This window comes from Lissotriton vulgaris, chromosome 1_1 (assembly GCF_964263255.1).
Source record: "Lissotriton vulgaris chromosome 1_1, aLisVul1.2, whole genome shotgun sequence".
Classification (NCBI taxonomy): Eukaryota; Metazoa; Chordata; class Amphibia; order Caudata; family Salamandridae; genus Lissotriton; species Lissotriton vulgaris.
Window position 1 is genome coordinate 1,872,201,900 of NC_141685.1, and position 14,286 is coordinate 1,872,216,185.

The 14,286-nt window shown below is 43.7% G+C and overlaps 1 protein-coding gene across 1 annotated transcript in view; it reads left to right on the top strand.

Moving 5' to 3' along the window:
• The window catches only part of MET (MET proto-oncogene, receptor tyrosine kinase), a 426,751-nt gene that overhangs the window by 291,940 nt on the left and 120,525 nt on the right, over positions 1-14,286 (top strand). The window contains exons 7-8 of the mRNA XM_086919386.1: positions 2,253-2,355; positions 2,489-2,625. Of these exons, the coding sequence (XP_086775512.1) occupies positions 2,253-2,355; positions 2,489-2,625 (240 nt within the window). The remainder of the gene's footprint in view (positions 1-2,252; positions 2,356-2,488; positions 2,626-14,286) is intronic.

A 14,286-nucleotide genomic window follows, 5' to 3' on the forward strand; every position in this document is an offset into this window, starting at 1 on the left:
CGGCTTCAAGAGCACGTCTTTTGAGGTGGGATTGCAATTGAGAATGTGCCAATTGGCATTAATGATTTGTCTCACACGCTCATTTAATGTAGAATGAAACCAAAGGCTGCCTCATGCGTGCTGAAACAGGACCAGAGCAAAATATTGCACATATCATGTTTAATTCACCTTTTAATTCCCTACAGATGAATGAGGTTAAATGCCTATATATCTGCTGCCAAACCAGAAGAGCTAGCAATATTACTCGTAAAAACGCTACTTGACACACTGGTACCTGTAGCTGTGGTACCAGTTGCTGATTCTCAAATAAATGACTTAAGCTAGTTGCTAGAGAACTCCTAATGAACACTATATGTGCCCTCTTTACCTCTTGCAGAGTAAAAATATCTCCTGACCCTTTTAAGATATTGTACTATCACATTGAACATTGTGATGGCCTGACAAGCAGCAGGATTTCAATAATTCCATAAATCAGTCAATCAGAAAGTAAATCACGCACACACCCTAAATCGCTAACATACTAATCCGTGTAAAAATCCTAGTCTGGTTTACAGAGTAATGCGCTAACTTTGTACAGCCTATACGTTACTCATCACCGAGCAAAATCATATAGTAACGCATGTTCGTACAAATGGCTCAATCATAATCTATTGGCACTCTAGTAAATTCAGTCATATACATGCACCTGACCTCTCACAAACGAATTTCCCACTAATAGAGTCACTAGTATCTACAAACTCATTAAAGTCCCATCACTTAAGCATTCATTTCAAGGCGCTACATAATTTGATTGTGGCTTTACCAGCCCAATAATTGTGAGACCCACTTAAACACTGAACATCTCTTTACTGTCACCTGGCGATTTCGGCTGAAAGTTGGGGTCTTCTTAGCGAACCCTTAAGGTAAAGAGTCGGCAAATGTGTGGATAGGTGAGTTGTCAGCCTCCGTTGGCTTCTGCAAAACATACTCAAGTGCATTTTCTGGAGTTTGAGCAACTATGTGCAGTGCTAAATTAGACTGACAAATGTGTATATCTCTTATTGAAGGCAACCAATTTTATTCGTAATGATGGAGGGGAGACTTTTCATTACAACTACTGACTCGGCTCATCAGTGGAAATTTGATCTATCTCCCTCGCTCTCGTTTCCTGCTTCCTTACTAACAATTCTGATTGGCACTGCCCTCTCTCGAAGAGAACCTTTTTTTAAATTGAATTTAACAGTTACACATTCAATAAGTGTTAAAGTCATACAAATAATTCTTTATCTTGCCCATGAGGGAAAATGCTTTCATGAATACTTCATTTTATTGATGTGCACTGAAAATCAAAACAAATTAATGTTGGTGAACAAATATGTTCAAAGAGTAATTAGATTTTGGTAAATAGCACGGTTCCATTTAACCTAAATAGACGATGGAGAGAGATGCTTTATTTTACGAAACTTTCCTGTAATGATCGAAGACCATTTGAATCACACGATTTTTCAAATTGTGTGGGGTCCTTTTCAGCACTTTTCACCAGCCTTTATTCTATATACTTAATCACAGTTGTGATTCTCAGATGTTTCTGAAATGAAGGTAGCTGTTCTTTATTAGCAAGTATTGAACAGAATTGTATGACGTTACGTATATGTATCATACCCTTAAACACTTTATATATTATTGTCTGCCACGCCTGCTTACTTTTCTTCCGAATAAAAAAGTTGTTATTCTTATTTAAGGTAATCGACATAGGGAGTAGCACAAGTGAACAAAAATGTGCACATAGAAATTATAATTATTTTGCTTTCGAATCTCAGACTGCTCTTTCCAGTTTCAGGTTAACTGACAATCTAAACTGTAACTGATGGCATTCTCCATGGATTTAGGCATTTCTTTTCAAGAAACATCTTCTCTTAGTGCTATTTAATGTAACTACAAACAGCAAAGAGCGTGTGCATGTCAATACCCTTTTGTCTCGCGAGATTGAAAGGCATTGATGCCGGAGCGCCGATGCACCGCGTCCCAGAGGAGCATGGCGCCAGTTGTTCAGGCGCTGTGTACTCCCTTTTACAGAAGCGCAGCAGGGCCTAGCACTATGCACAGCAGATTAATAGGACTCATCCGTAGGCTAGGCTTGCAGGTACGTTACACACTGCTTTACACTGGCTCAGCTGGGAGTGTGGGCAGGTTTTGTGCTTTGAAAAAAAAAGTCATTGTGACTTATCAGTCTAAATAGTCATTGCTTCTAATTGAACCCTTGTTTTTCAAAGGTTACTGTGCACTGTGGGCCCTGCACCCCGGACACACTTCAATGTCACGAGCAGCGTTTCTAATGGGAAAGGACCAACTCAGTTCAGCACTTTCTCCTATGTGGTGAGATCTTCTTTATAGAATGAGAGGTGTGCAAGCTTGACTTCACACTGTTTGTTAGTTACTGGATTGGCTTTAATGTGCGAAACCTGTAAATCACAAATCTTACCGTGGCTAATTTTCCCTTTTCTCTCAGAATCCTGTGATAACCAGCGTCACCCCAAGATTTGGTCCGAAGTCAGGAGGCACCCTGCTGACTTTATTTGGAAATTACCTTGATAGCGGGCTATCGAGAGAGGTTTCTATTGGCAAAAATGTGTGTGCCATAAGAAGGTAACACATCACACAAGATGTTGCGTTATGCTATGCTATGTTATAGTATGCAATCGTTATATGTTATTTTATGTGTTGCTGTGTTATGTTATGTTATGTTGTGTTATGATATGATATACGTTTGTATATGGTGTACATTCTGCTGTTGGTTCAGCCTTACAAACTCAAATGGGTTTAACTGGTAACTTCCCGTCCTAGTTTCAAGGATTGTGTTACCGACTGGTAACTTGTGTTCTTCGTGAGTTGTGGTAAGTAGTAGAAGTAATGAGGATAATTGATAGTTTGTTGAGTGTGGGCTATGGAAGGTGATGCTTGTTACTTAACTTGTGCATTGGCCAGCAGGTTGTGTGTGTGTGTGTGTATTAACCGGAAGTAATCTCCAATTAATTGTCTGTGAAATCTAGCTTATGTCTGGGCTGGACTGTGCTGGTTGACTGTTTTGAGTTCTGTTTTGTCCTCTATTGTTGTACGATGGTATTCTCATGTTAAGATTACAAAAATTGAATACAATAGAAAAGAGTATGGCTGACATAAGTTTTGTGTCTACATTAGTAGCGAAGTCTCCGATTTGCAACTCTGTAGGTTTGCAGTTTAAAAAAAAACAGGTAACTTAAGAACTCTCTACTCAGAGTAAAATGTTTCTGCTGTGCCGCTCTCCCACCCACCCCTCTGTGCTGGATGGAAGGTCCCAAGCCACTGACTCACTCCCCTGAGTTTGGTTGGCTTCCCCACAGGCCCCCTCTGACTTGCACCTCATACCCACCACTGCACTCTTGCGGGCACTTTCCAGACCTGGTCTATACCTTAGCATTCCCCACTTCACCTTGCAGTAACCCATGGCTCCTGTTATCAGGTGAGTTTGGGAGGATAGGTGGCAGCCATGATTGCCTGCTCCATGATACTCCATCCACGGAAGATCATGGAGCAAGAAATCTTCAACAAAGGTAGTCTGGGTCTTTAAGTTTCCCCTCTGCAAACCAGGCAAGTTCATGAAAGGTTGTCTTCACGGAATCCAAAGACTCCAATCTTTGCCTAACTAACTGAACAAAGTAAACACTCAGGGCCCGATTCACAGAATGAACTTAAGACTAAATCCTAAACTTACTACTATTTTGGTATTCACAGAATGAACTTACTACTTTTGGTATTCACAGCAGTTAGGATTTTGTCTTAAGTTTGTCTTAAGGCAAACTTAAGACAGACTTAAGACAGACTTAAGACAAAATCCTAACTTCTGTGAATACCAAAAGTAGTAAGTTCATTCTGTGAATGCCAAAAGTAGTAAGTACATTCTGTGAATACCAAAATAGTAGTAAGTTTAGGATTGAGTCTTAAGTTCATTCTGTAAATCAGGACCTCATTCCAGCTTTCGTCTAGAGTAAACTCTTCACCTGCCGCTATTCTATTTGTATTTTGTATTTGCATTTGTTTGTATAGCGCTAGAATCGACCCCCTGAGGGGTATCTCTGCGCTTTTGCGGAACTATGAGGGGATGACTATATATTCAGGGAGAGGGAGTCAGATCATTCATGGCAAAATAGGAATGTCCTGAGCATTTTTCTGAACTGCAGCTGTTCGTCGCATTGTCTCAGGTGCAGCGGGAGTTCATTCCACAGACGAGGGCCACAGTAGGAGAGAGCTTTTCCACCTTGTCTGGCCTTTCTGATTCGTGGTACCACCAGAAGCTGTTTGGTACCTGAGCGTAGGGATCTGCGGGGAGTGTAAGGCACAAATTTCTCAGCGAGAAATGAGGGACCCAGATTGACCAATGCCTTATGGGTGATACAGCATGTTTTGAACTGAATACGTTGGCGGATAGGGAGCCAGTGCAGTTCGTAAGAAGGGGAAGAGAGGGGGTTCGAGGTGGAGTGTTAAGAACCAGCCGAGCCTCCGTATTCTGCACCACCTGCAGTCTATTGAGGAGAGCCTCATTAGCTGACAGCAGCAGGCCATTGCAATAGTCCAGGTGACTTAGAACCATCGCCTGAACTATGGTTTTTCTCGCGGGATCTGGGAGTAGAGGGAAGACTCGGAGTAACATGCCAATAACGTGAAAGCAGGAGCCAGCAGTTAGGTTGACGTGATCTTTCATATTGAGATCCCGATCAAGGCTAATCCCCAGATTTTTAACCGAGAGTTTGGGCAGGGGGGGGGAGTCCCAGGACTGTTGGCCGCCAGTCGGGTGTCCATAGGAGGGGGGCTTCTCCCATAAGCATGACCTCTGTTTTATCTACGTTGCACTGGAGAAAGTTGCTCCGCATCCAGTGCGAGATGGCCCTCATTCCATTGGAGAAAGCTAGTTGTACCTGGGATGTGAATGTATTAAAAGGAAAGAGGAGCTGAGTATCATCTGCATAGGAGATGGGGATGATCCCAAACGACCTCATGAGGTTGGCCAAGGGAGCAACATAGATTTTGAAAAGAGTAGGGCTCAAACATGAGCCCTGAGGTACTCCCTTGGTCATACCCAGTGGCTCAGACTGATATGAGCCTAGTTGACAGTTTGGAAACGATCCGTCAGAAAGCTCTTCATCCATGCCAGAGCTGAATTTCTTAATCCATCTTCCTTCAGTCTTCTCAGCAAAACACTGTAGGAGATCGTGCCGAACACCGCAGAGAGGTCCAACAGCACCAGAATCACTGAATGACCCTTGTCTAGGGTCATTCTGATGTTATCAGTTACTGTAAGTAACACTGATTCAATGCTGTATTTGGGCCTATCAGAGTTTAGTCAACACTAGAGCAGTCAAGGAAAGACCAACTTCAATTGCAGAAACCAGCAATTAACTACCTACAAACTAGTCATTAAGAATTGCAAAAAAAAATACAGATGAAATATATAATTCTGCTGGTTCCAACCAGGGTTGAGTCACTATTTTAGGTGAACACCAGTCTATCCAATCCTCGATTAGCATACCTCATTCGGGATGAATGATTACTGGCTGTCAAAAACCTCTTCATGGTGACAATAAAGCCATCCTGTCACCACATCTCTTGTATTGTAGTCTCATCACCCCAGAGTGGGCTCTCCAGTACTAATACAGCATGTACTAGGCAATATGCATAGACCTAATTCACCACAGTCCATTTGCAAATGTAATCTTGAGAAAAGTCGAAAATATAAAGGACTTGAAAAAATCCTGGACAAATTAGCATATCACAACATTGGTCATGTCAACAGAGTCATAAACTCTGTGGGACTCTCAGTTCCATTTGTATCCTAACAGCTGAATCAAAAATGTTCTTCTTGACATCAGAGAAGAATTGTTCATAGAATCAAACAACTGAGACTTCATCATGCTTGACCGAATGGTTTACCTGTGCCATGCTTCTAAAGTTCCGAAAAGCTACAAGAGCATCATTTAAAACAGTGCATTGTATATAGGCATTTTCGTACAACTCGTGTTTCATCAACTGGGTGCCCTCTAAAAATCACCCCACACTAGCAGCATACCACAAGGCTCGCTTTCACTCCTACTCTTTAACATCTACCTCAAAGCTCTGAAGAAATTTCTCCAAACTACGCATAAACTTTCATATTTATGAAGAGATCAACCAACTATTCATGAAGCTTTGGGCCTCCTTACTTCCCAAAGGAGAATCACATATGTTAAAAGAATAAACATTGAGTTCAACAGGCAGGATTGTTTTTGTGCAGCAAGGAAAAGCTTCCTGCACAAAAACAATCTGAAGGAGCTTATATAAAGATACGCCTGTCAGGTAGGTGCACCATTTGGCACCATCCAAAGGTTACAGGTCTTTATAAATCTGGGTTTGAATCAAAATACATGGGTGGATGCTTGGGAATGCCCATGCTCCACCAATTTAACCCCTTCGCTGCGGGGCTAATTTCCCCACAGCGCGGGGGGAGGGGGGCCGCGCACGGCACCGCTGTGCTCATGACGAGCCCAGGCTCGTCATGCAGCACGGTGCTCGTGTGCTGGTGACGAGCCTGGGCTCGTCATGACCACGCCCGCGCAATGGAACGCTCAGCACAGCGGGGAAATTAGCCCCGCGTGTGAGCGTTCCACGGCTCATGACGAGCCTAGGCTCGTCACCAGCACACGAGCACCGTGCTGCATGACGAGCCTAGGCTCGTCATCAGCACAGAAGGGGGTAATGCCTACCCAACCAAAATATTTTAAAGCAGTGCTATGTACTTACTAATCCATGGAAAGCGGCTTTGCATGACTTAGCAAATACCAAAAATAATTTTGTGTCAGAGCTGCAACATTAAATTAATACAACCCCTGCGCAATATCTTAGTAAATCTGGATCTGAGTGAATTTCGCCCTGCTTGTTCTAACATAGTTAAACATTTCCATTTGATTAACCCGAGATAAGCATCTTGTCCTCACACTTTAGCCAATATATTTCACCTTCATGCTTGTTTGATATTAGATTACAATCTTGTACCATTAGAGAAGTACATCAGAACTCAAAAAAGGCCCGAAGTGGATGGGTTGCACCCCTTTCCATTCATTTTGCTTCAATGCTAGAGTGGTTGGTAGAATGTTGGTTTATAATGTGCCTGTGCAGGAAGGGTTTTGTTGTTGACATTGAGTACTCTCAACTGCATAATTCTTCCACTGTAATATGATATGGAAATTCATCTTGCCAGCAGACCTCATTCAGTAGGCCATAGGATGATTTATACTACCTGCATAGAACCTTAATCCAGCTGGTTCATTTAGGAGGATTTGGGGCATACTCTTCCAGTATTAACTACACCAGCCAAGGATCCTGTGTGATGGAGCAGTTTTTTGTTACATGAAATGCACACTTATTCCATTTTTATCCTCACAAACCTAGGACTAGACCTTGACAACTTGATCAGCGTTCTTACTTTTTAAGGACGAATATTGAAAATGCTTACAATCACCCAGCTTGAACACTGTCTTGAGGCCATTAATTACCAAATGTGTTTGAACTACGCCTACTACTACGACTACAACTATATACCTACTATCTATAATTTCATTTGCAACATTAATAACACAAGTGACCTGTGGACCTCCTCTCTTGTTTTATCCAAACAGAGAGACTTGAGAAAACAATTAATCAGGCGTGATGAGGTTCAGTGATAGTGATACAATATAATGTGGAAGATAATCAGCAAGCTATTGGGGAACCACATTCATTTTGCACAGTTGGCGGCTATGGAATTAACTCATTGATTGCAAACTGGTGAATGAGTCTTGTACCCAGGGATACATAACCACGCCTCTGTTGGTGACATCCAAGCTCAGCTCACTGTCATTGAATGACAACATTACAGTTTTGTGTTTCCAATAAGTGTATGAATGCTACACAAAGGGAGTGTTTATCATCCTTGGTAATTTGACAGAAGCCTTTGAATGAATTGTTCATTCAATTCCTTGTGGATGCCTAGTGGATATGAGTGATTGCAGAACTTGAGGGCCTTGTCACATCAAAGCCCCCAGTAGTATTTTTGTTTCAAACGCAACACACAAAGTCATCATGATGCTACTGACACTATCGTCTACATCTGCCTATGTTTATCTTTGTCAATTCTGGCTGCCTTTCTAAGGACTCTATACCCGTGGAAGAGAATTGGCTGAAGTTGAATCCTGGCAAGAGAAGTCCTAATTGTTAGTTGTAAAATACAATTTAAGGATGAGAAAGTTATAGTCAACAACACCCAGCTTTCTGTCCTGACCCGCGCCACCCACTCCACTATCTAATGGGTCGCAGCATCATTCATTTTTACATTGTGCTTAAGAGAGCTAGCCACAGATCACAATTGCTGTCAGATCTCTGTATGGTCTGTGGTCTGCACAAGCTTTGGTCAGCTAACGACTTAAGAGTCATAGTTTCATGGCTTTCTGCCAGTGCATCTAAATTACACAAATAGCCCTATAGAAACTTCCATAAACCTTAAAGAAATGTCAATGTAGTGCAGAGTGCAGCAGCACGAACGTAAGTGTTTCAAGGTTTGTGATCGAAGTTATCTGACTATGAGGATCCTGACTCAGCTCAAGAAGGCGTAAAATGTTTTGATATATTGCACTTTGTATGCCCTCTTTATTTGACAAGTCATTTTGTCATCATATTTCAGATACATCTCTATTAAGATTTACAGGCATAACTATACACCTCCATTTCAGGGTTCACAACCCAGAATTGGGTGGCCAGCACTGCTTTGGCATCACACAGAAAATTGTGTTCACCCCAACAGTAGCTTTCTTGCATTCACAGTTCATTCAATGCTTTTCTTTGTAGTCTTATCTTATCTTATCTTAAGTGCCATTTGTAAAGCGCACTGTCGCCGAAGCTTCCTGGAGCTGAAGACAGAGTGGGTGAGGAGGAAGTGCGAGAAGCAGGACGCCTAGATGAGGGGGGGGGGGGAAGATATGTTTTTAGCAGTTTCCTGAATTTAAGAAGGGATGAAGAAGATTTGATTGAGAGGGGAAGGAGGTTCCAAAGCACAGGAGCCAGATAGGAAAAACGGCGGCCGCCGTTTTTTTTAGTTTTGTTTTTGGGGATGACTAGCAAATCACGGTGGGCTGATCGGAGGTTGCGTGTTGGACAGTGAGGATGGATGAGGGATTTGAAGAACACAGGGCTGGGGCAATGAAGGGCTTTGAAGGTGAGACAAGCCACCTTGAAGGAGGACCTTTGGTCTATCGGAAGCCAATGGAGGCTATGGAGCAGAGGCTTGGCTGATTGCCATCTGGGGGATCCATGGATTAAGCGAGCCGCTTGATTCTGGACTACTTGGAGGCGGTGTAACAGAAATTGAGGGAGACCGTTATAAATTGCGTTGGAGAAGTCCAGACAGGAAAGCACAAGTGAGGTGACAGTTTGAGTGAGTGCTTCGGGGGGGAGGAGATGACGGACTTTGCTGATCCTCCGAAGTTGGTACATGCAAGAAGATACTACGGCTCCAACTTGGGCTTTGAGGGAAAGTTCGTCATCAATGATTATGCCCAGACTTTTTACAGTTTTAGCTGGAATAGGGGGAGAGCCGAACTCTGGAGGCCAGTACTGTGGACCCCAGAAGGCATGGCTGAGTCCAGGGAGGAGGAGCTCAGTCTTGCCAGGGTTCAGCTTTAGTTGATTCTGGTTCATCCAAAGTTGGATATGAATCATAACTTCGGGGAACGTGTTGATGGCATGAGGTGAGTTAAGAGGGAGGATGAGTTGCAAGTCGTCGGCGTAGTTAAAGACTGTGATGTCCCATTTCAGAAGAGATTGGATCAGTGGCCGGAGATATAAATTGAAAAGAAGCGGGGAAAGGGAGGAACCCTGGGGGAAACCACAGGAAGTGGGGGACTTGCTGGCAGTGTAAGGACCCATGCGGACCGCCTGTGTTCTTCCAGTAAGGAAGGACTTGACCCACTCAAGAGCTGTGTCATGGATGCCCGCCTGCTCGACACGGTGGAGGAGGATGTTGTGATCCACCGTGTCGAACGCGGCCGACAAATCCAGAAGGACGAGGGCCTGGGGGCGACCCACGTCCGCATGGCTCCTGAGTGTGTCAAGGACTGCCAGGATGACGGCCTCTGTCAAGTGGGCAGGTCGGAAGCCCGCCTGATTAGGCTCCAGATGGCAGGAGGATTCAATGAAGTTTGACAACCACTGAGTAACATGGGCCTCCAAAAGTTTGGAAAAGTAGGGAAGGAGGGAAATGGGACGGTAATTTGACGGCTCTGCAGGGTCGGCGCCAGGTTTTTTAAGGAGGGGTAGTAAGATGGCCTCCTTGAAAGAGGTAGGAAAGATGCCACTGCAGAGGGATCTGTTAAGTAAATTTAGAATATCGTCTGGTAGGTTGAGACATATATTCCGCAGAACGGATGGTGGACAACAGTCGTTGGGGGAGCCAGATTTAACTCGGTGGCAAGTTCCGCTAGGGAGGTGGAATCCAGAGCGGGGAGGGTGGAGAGGGTCAGGGGATTTGTGGAGGAAATGTCTGGTGGGGATGACTGGGGAGGGGGGGGGGGGAATAGACATTTTAATTTTTATAATCTTTTCCAAGAAGAAAGAATTTAGAGTATCGCAGGCCTCCTGGGTTGGGGTCTGAGTCGGGAGGGTTCTATCATCTGTAGTTGAAGAATTAATGCACTGTCTCGATAATTCATTAATTGCTTGGTTTGTATATAGTACTGCTTACCTCCAATTATCGTTGTAGAATCTGTCTTGGTTAGTGTGTAATGCTTTGTAGTTTGTTAATTGTATAAGCTATCTTAGTGAACGTGTAAATTCTTTATAGTTCATTTATTACTTCACAGCCCCTTAAGTAGCTTGAGCATGTCGCCTGTAAGCCTTTAGCTGAGTCTATTCTCTGTTTTTACTTTGTGAGGACATTGTTGTTAGAATGGGGAAGTAAGCAGTGGTGTCTGATGTTTTACAGGGCACAGTATGTGTGTTTCTGTTTGTGTTTATGCATGTATTTATGTGCCATTGGTATAGAACAAACCTAGCCTAAAGGCAGCGGAGAATTGTACAGGGTAAAGGCAGGGATAGTCAAAGAGAGATTTAAGAGGTAGCTGGTTTGTTGACTGTTACTGCATCAGGGCAGACTGTATTAATCACCGGCCTCTCATCTTCAGATAGTGCCTTTTCCATACTCCTAATTAATTGTTACCACAATATAATGAAATCCACAAAAGCAACTGCTACAGACCTATTGATTAAACATCTAGAAGAGCTGTTATTGGAATTTGCATCTGCAGAGGTACTGCTATTAGGGGACTTTAACATCAAGGATCTGTCAACCAACGCCCGTCCTGCCATTAGAACCAAAGAGCAAGAAGCCATGAGTACATTTTTAATTAATCACAATCTACACTCAGCAAAGCAAATCAGATTGGAACTGAACACCGGGGCTCATTTTTTACCAACATTTAAGAACATCTCGACTATTGATTATATCTCCCTTACACCGTTTCTGGGAAACAAACTAACTAGGATGGAAATCCCCCATCGTCACAAGAGTGATCATAAGCCCTTAACGGTAGTAATGCAAATGCTAGCGCTAGCCGCTGCTGAAAGAACAGTGGTGGGACATTCAACGCTGGCGGAACTCCACACCATAGTCAGAAGAATCAAATGGGACACATCGCGTTCTGCTAAGGTGGGTTTTTGGCTCACAGAAGTAATTCCAAATCTCATGTATAACGCTACCTCCGATCTACATCATCGGTGGGATTACGCTATCACCAAATTACAAGCCCTTCTACGGGCCCGAGGTTCAACATAAAGTCCACGGGCTACGTCCGAAGCAGACCTTCGACCCAGAGTTAGCCACCGAAAGGAAAGCCCTAAGGAGGGCTATGCGCCTGCACAAACTGAATGGCACCGAGCACTCTCCCAACAACAGGGCTTTACTGCGCAAGGCCTACAAAAAATCATCATGGGAGGCTAAGAGACTAAAAGAACAGAATGAGTGGCTAAAAATATTTGCCCTGTAAAGGGGGAAAAACCTGTCCCAGTTCTGGAACTACATGAACAAGCTTTGCTCCTCGAATACCAACAGAGGGAATGCAGTTTGTGAAGAAGATTGGGCCCTGCATGTGACTCAACTATACTGTTGTGACAAGGTGAATCCCGTGATGATCGAACTAAGAGACCGCGTTGATTCCACCCTGACAGAAATCCATGAGCTGACCACTGCAGCCGAAGTCTCCAAGTTCCTGAAGGCCATGAAAAACAACGGGGCTCCCGGACCCAACGGCCTTCCAGCTGGGGTATTTAAATGTGCTCTGGAAGAGTGGGCCAAACTTTTGGCCCATTATACAACAACGTCTTTATGACCTGTCAGCTACCAGACTCATGGCTAGGTTCGATCTTATGCCCCATATTTAAGAAAAGAGACCCTAGGCTTCCAGCCAACTATCGACTCATTGCCCTATTAGATCTTGAGGCGAAGGCATATGCCCGGTGTCTTCTTAAGCTCTTAGAAAAATGGGTAGCAGAACACAACATTCTACCTTACTTTCAAACAGGGTTTCGATCCTCTGCTTCCACCATTGATAACATCACAACCTTGGCCATTCTTAGTCATCAAGCAGCTCAAAAAAATCATCTTCCACTCTACTACTGCTTTATAGACTACAGCGCAGCCTTGGAAAAAGTGTCTCGCAATATCCTATGGAGGAAACTGTACAAATGGGGGATGCCACAGAGCCTGCTAGGCGCCCTTATCTCTTTGCACAAGAACACTTGGGTTCGAATCAAAACCGGCCCAAAGACTGTATCCAGAAAAATTGCTATTGAAGATGGGTTGAAGCAAGGTTGTGTTCTTGCCCCCCTTTTGTTCAACCTTTACACTGCTGACCTGGGAATATTCTTGGAGAAAAGTAATCTTCTCCCTCCAAAGCTAGGCCCTGCAAAAAGGAATCTGCATATTTTACAATATGCTGATGATATTGTTATAATGGACCAGGCAAAATCGGGGCTCCAACGAGCGCTAAGCATACTCCACACATATAACACCGCCAATACCCTAAAAATCAATCAGGAAAAAACTAAGGTGTTGATATTCGGCAGATGCAAGAATAAGAGAAGTCTAAGGTGGCGCATTGGACCTGTAAAGATCAACTCAACTTCAAAATATAATTATCTGGGAGTCTGGTTCTGCGAGAATTCTAGACCAACACCACACTTATCAGCTTTGAAAAAAAGAGCAGGTGCAATAACATACTCCCTGACCCGACTGAACCAGTCCTTAAGCAGCCCTTCCGCAGAACCCATTCTGAAGGTGATCAAAGCCACACTACTCCCCGCCCTAAACTATGGGCATCAGGCCTTCCCAGGTGCATGCTCCGTCATTCTTGACCATGCTCAAGTTTCCACCTACAAAAAAATCTTTCATCTTCCGAAATGTATCCAGAGGGCAAGACTACGCCTGGAGCTGGGCCTACAAAAACAGTCCATCTATTGCGAAGCAGACACCTTGAAATATTTTTTAAGGTCACTAAAAGCTGCAGATACCACCTTAAAATTCCGGCTAAAAGAAATTCTCGCCAGCCCCGGAAATCCATGGAATCGTCAGATCACAAACATCGCTAGAAATTGACAATTCACTGCTAACGTCAGACACTATTCCATACTCAGTCTGGAAAAAAGTCATCAACATGCAGGTGAAACTAATCTCCCATCGAATGGACACCCAGGCTTTAAACACATCTACTGTCTTGCTCCCCCTGAATATCTCATACCATCCTGGGATCCCCAATCTTATCTGTTGGAAAATCTGAATGCAGCGGCTCGGAAGAACATAATGTTCCTGTGCCTTTTGGGCCTTTGCACTATGGCCTTTTACAGATGGGAGGGGGGGGGGCTGCAGACTGTGCTCCTACCACACCGAATCATGGCTGCATCTTTTGTGCTGTTGCCCTGCCATGGATGCCCCCAGAAGAATACTCCTAAAACCCGTATTTTTTAAATGGGGTACTGTGTCATGCTTGGAGGCAACGGCCCTGTGTTTTACCTCCTCAGACATCCAAGCGCTTGCAAGGATTGGAAAATTCGTGAGACTCCTGGACAATCTCCTTTCACCCTCTTTGGCCCCAGCACTTCCTCTCCCTCTCCCCCAAAAACTAATTACAGACTTTTTCTGTCCGTTAGTGTAGCACTTCCTGTTTTTTTTTGGTTTTTTTTTAAGTTTGAAGTTTATTGAAATATAAAGAAACAAAG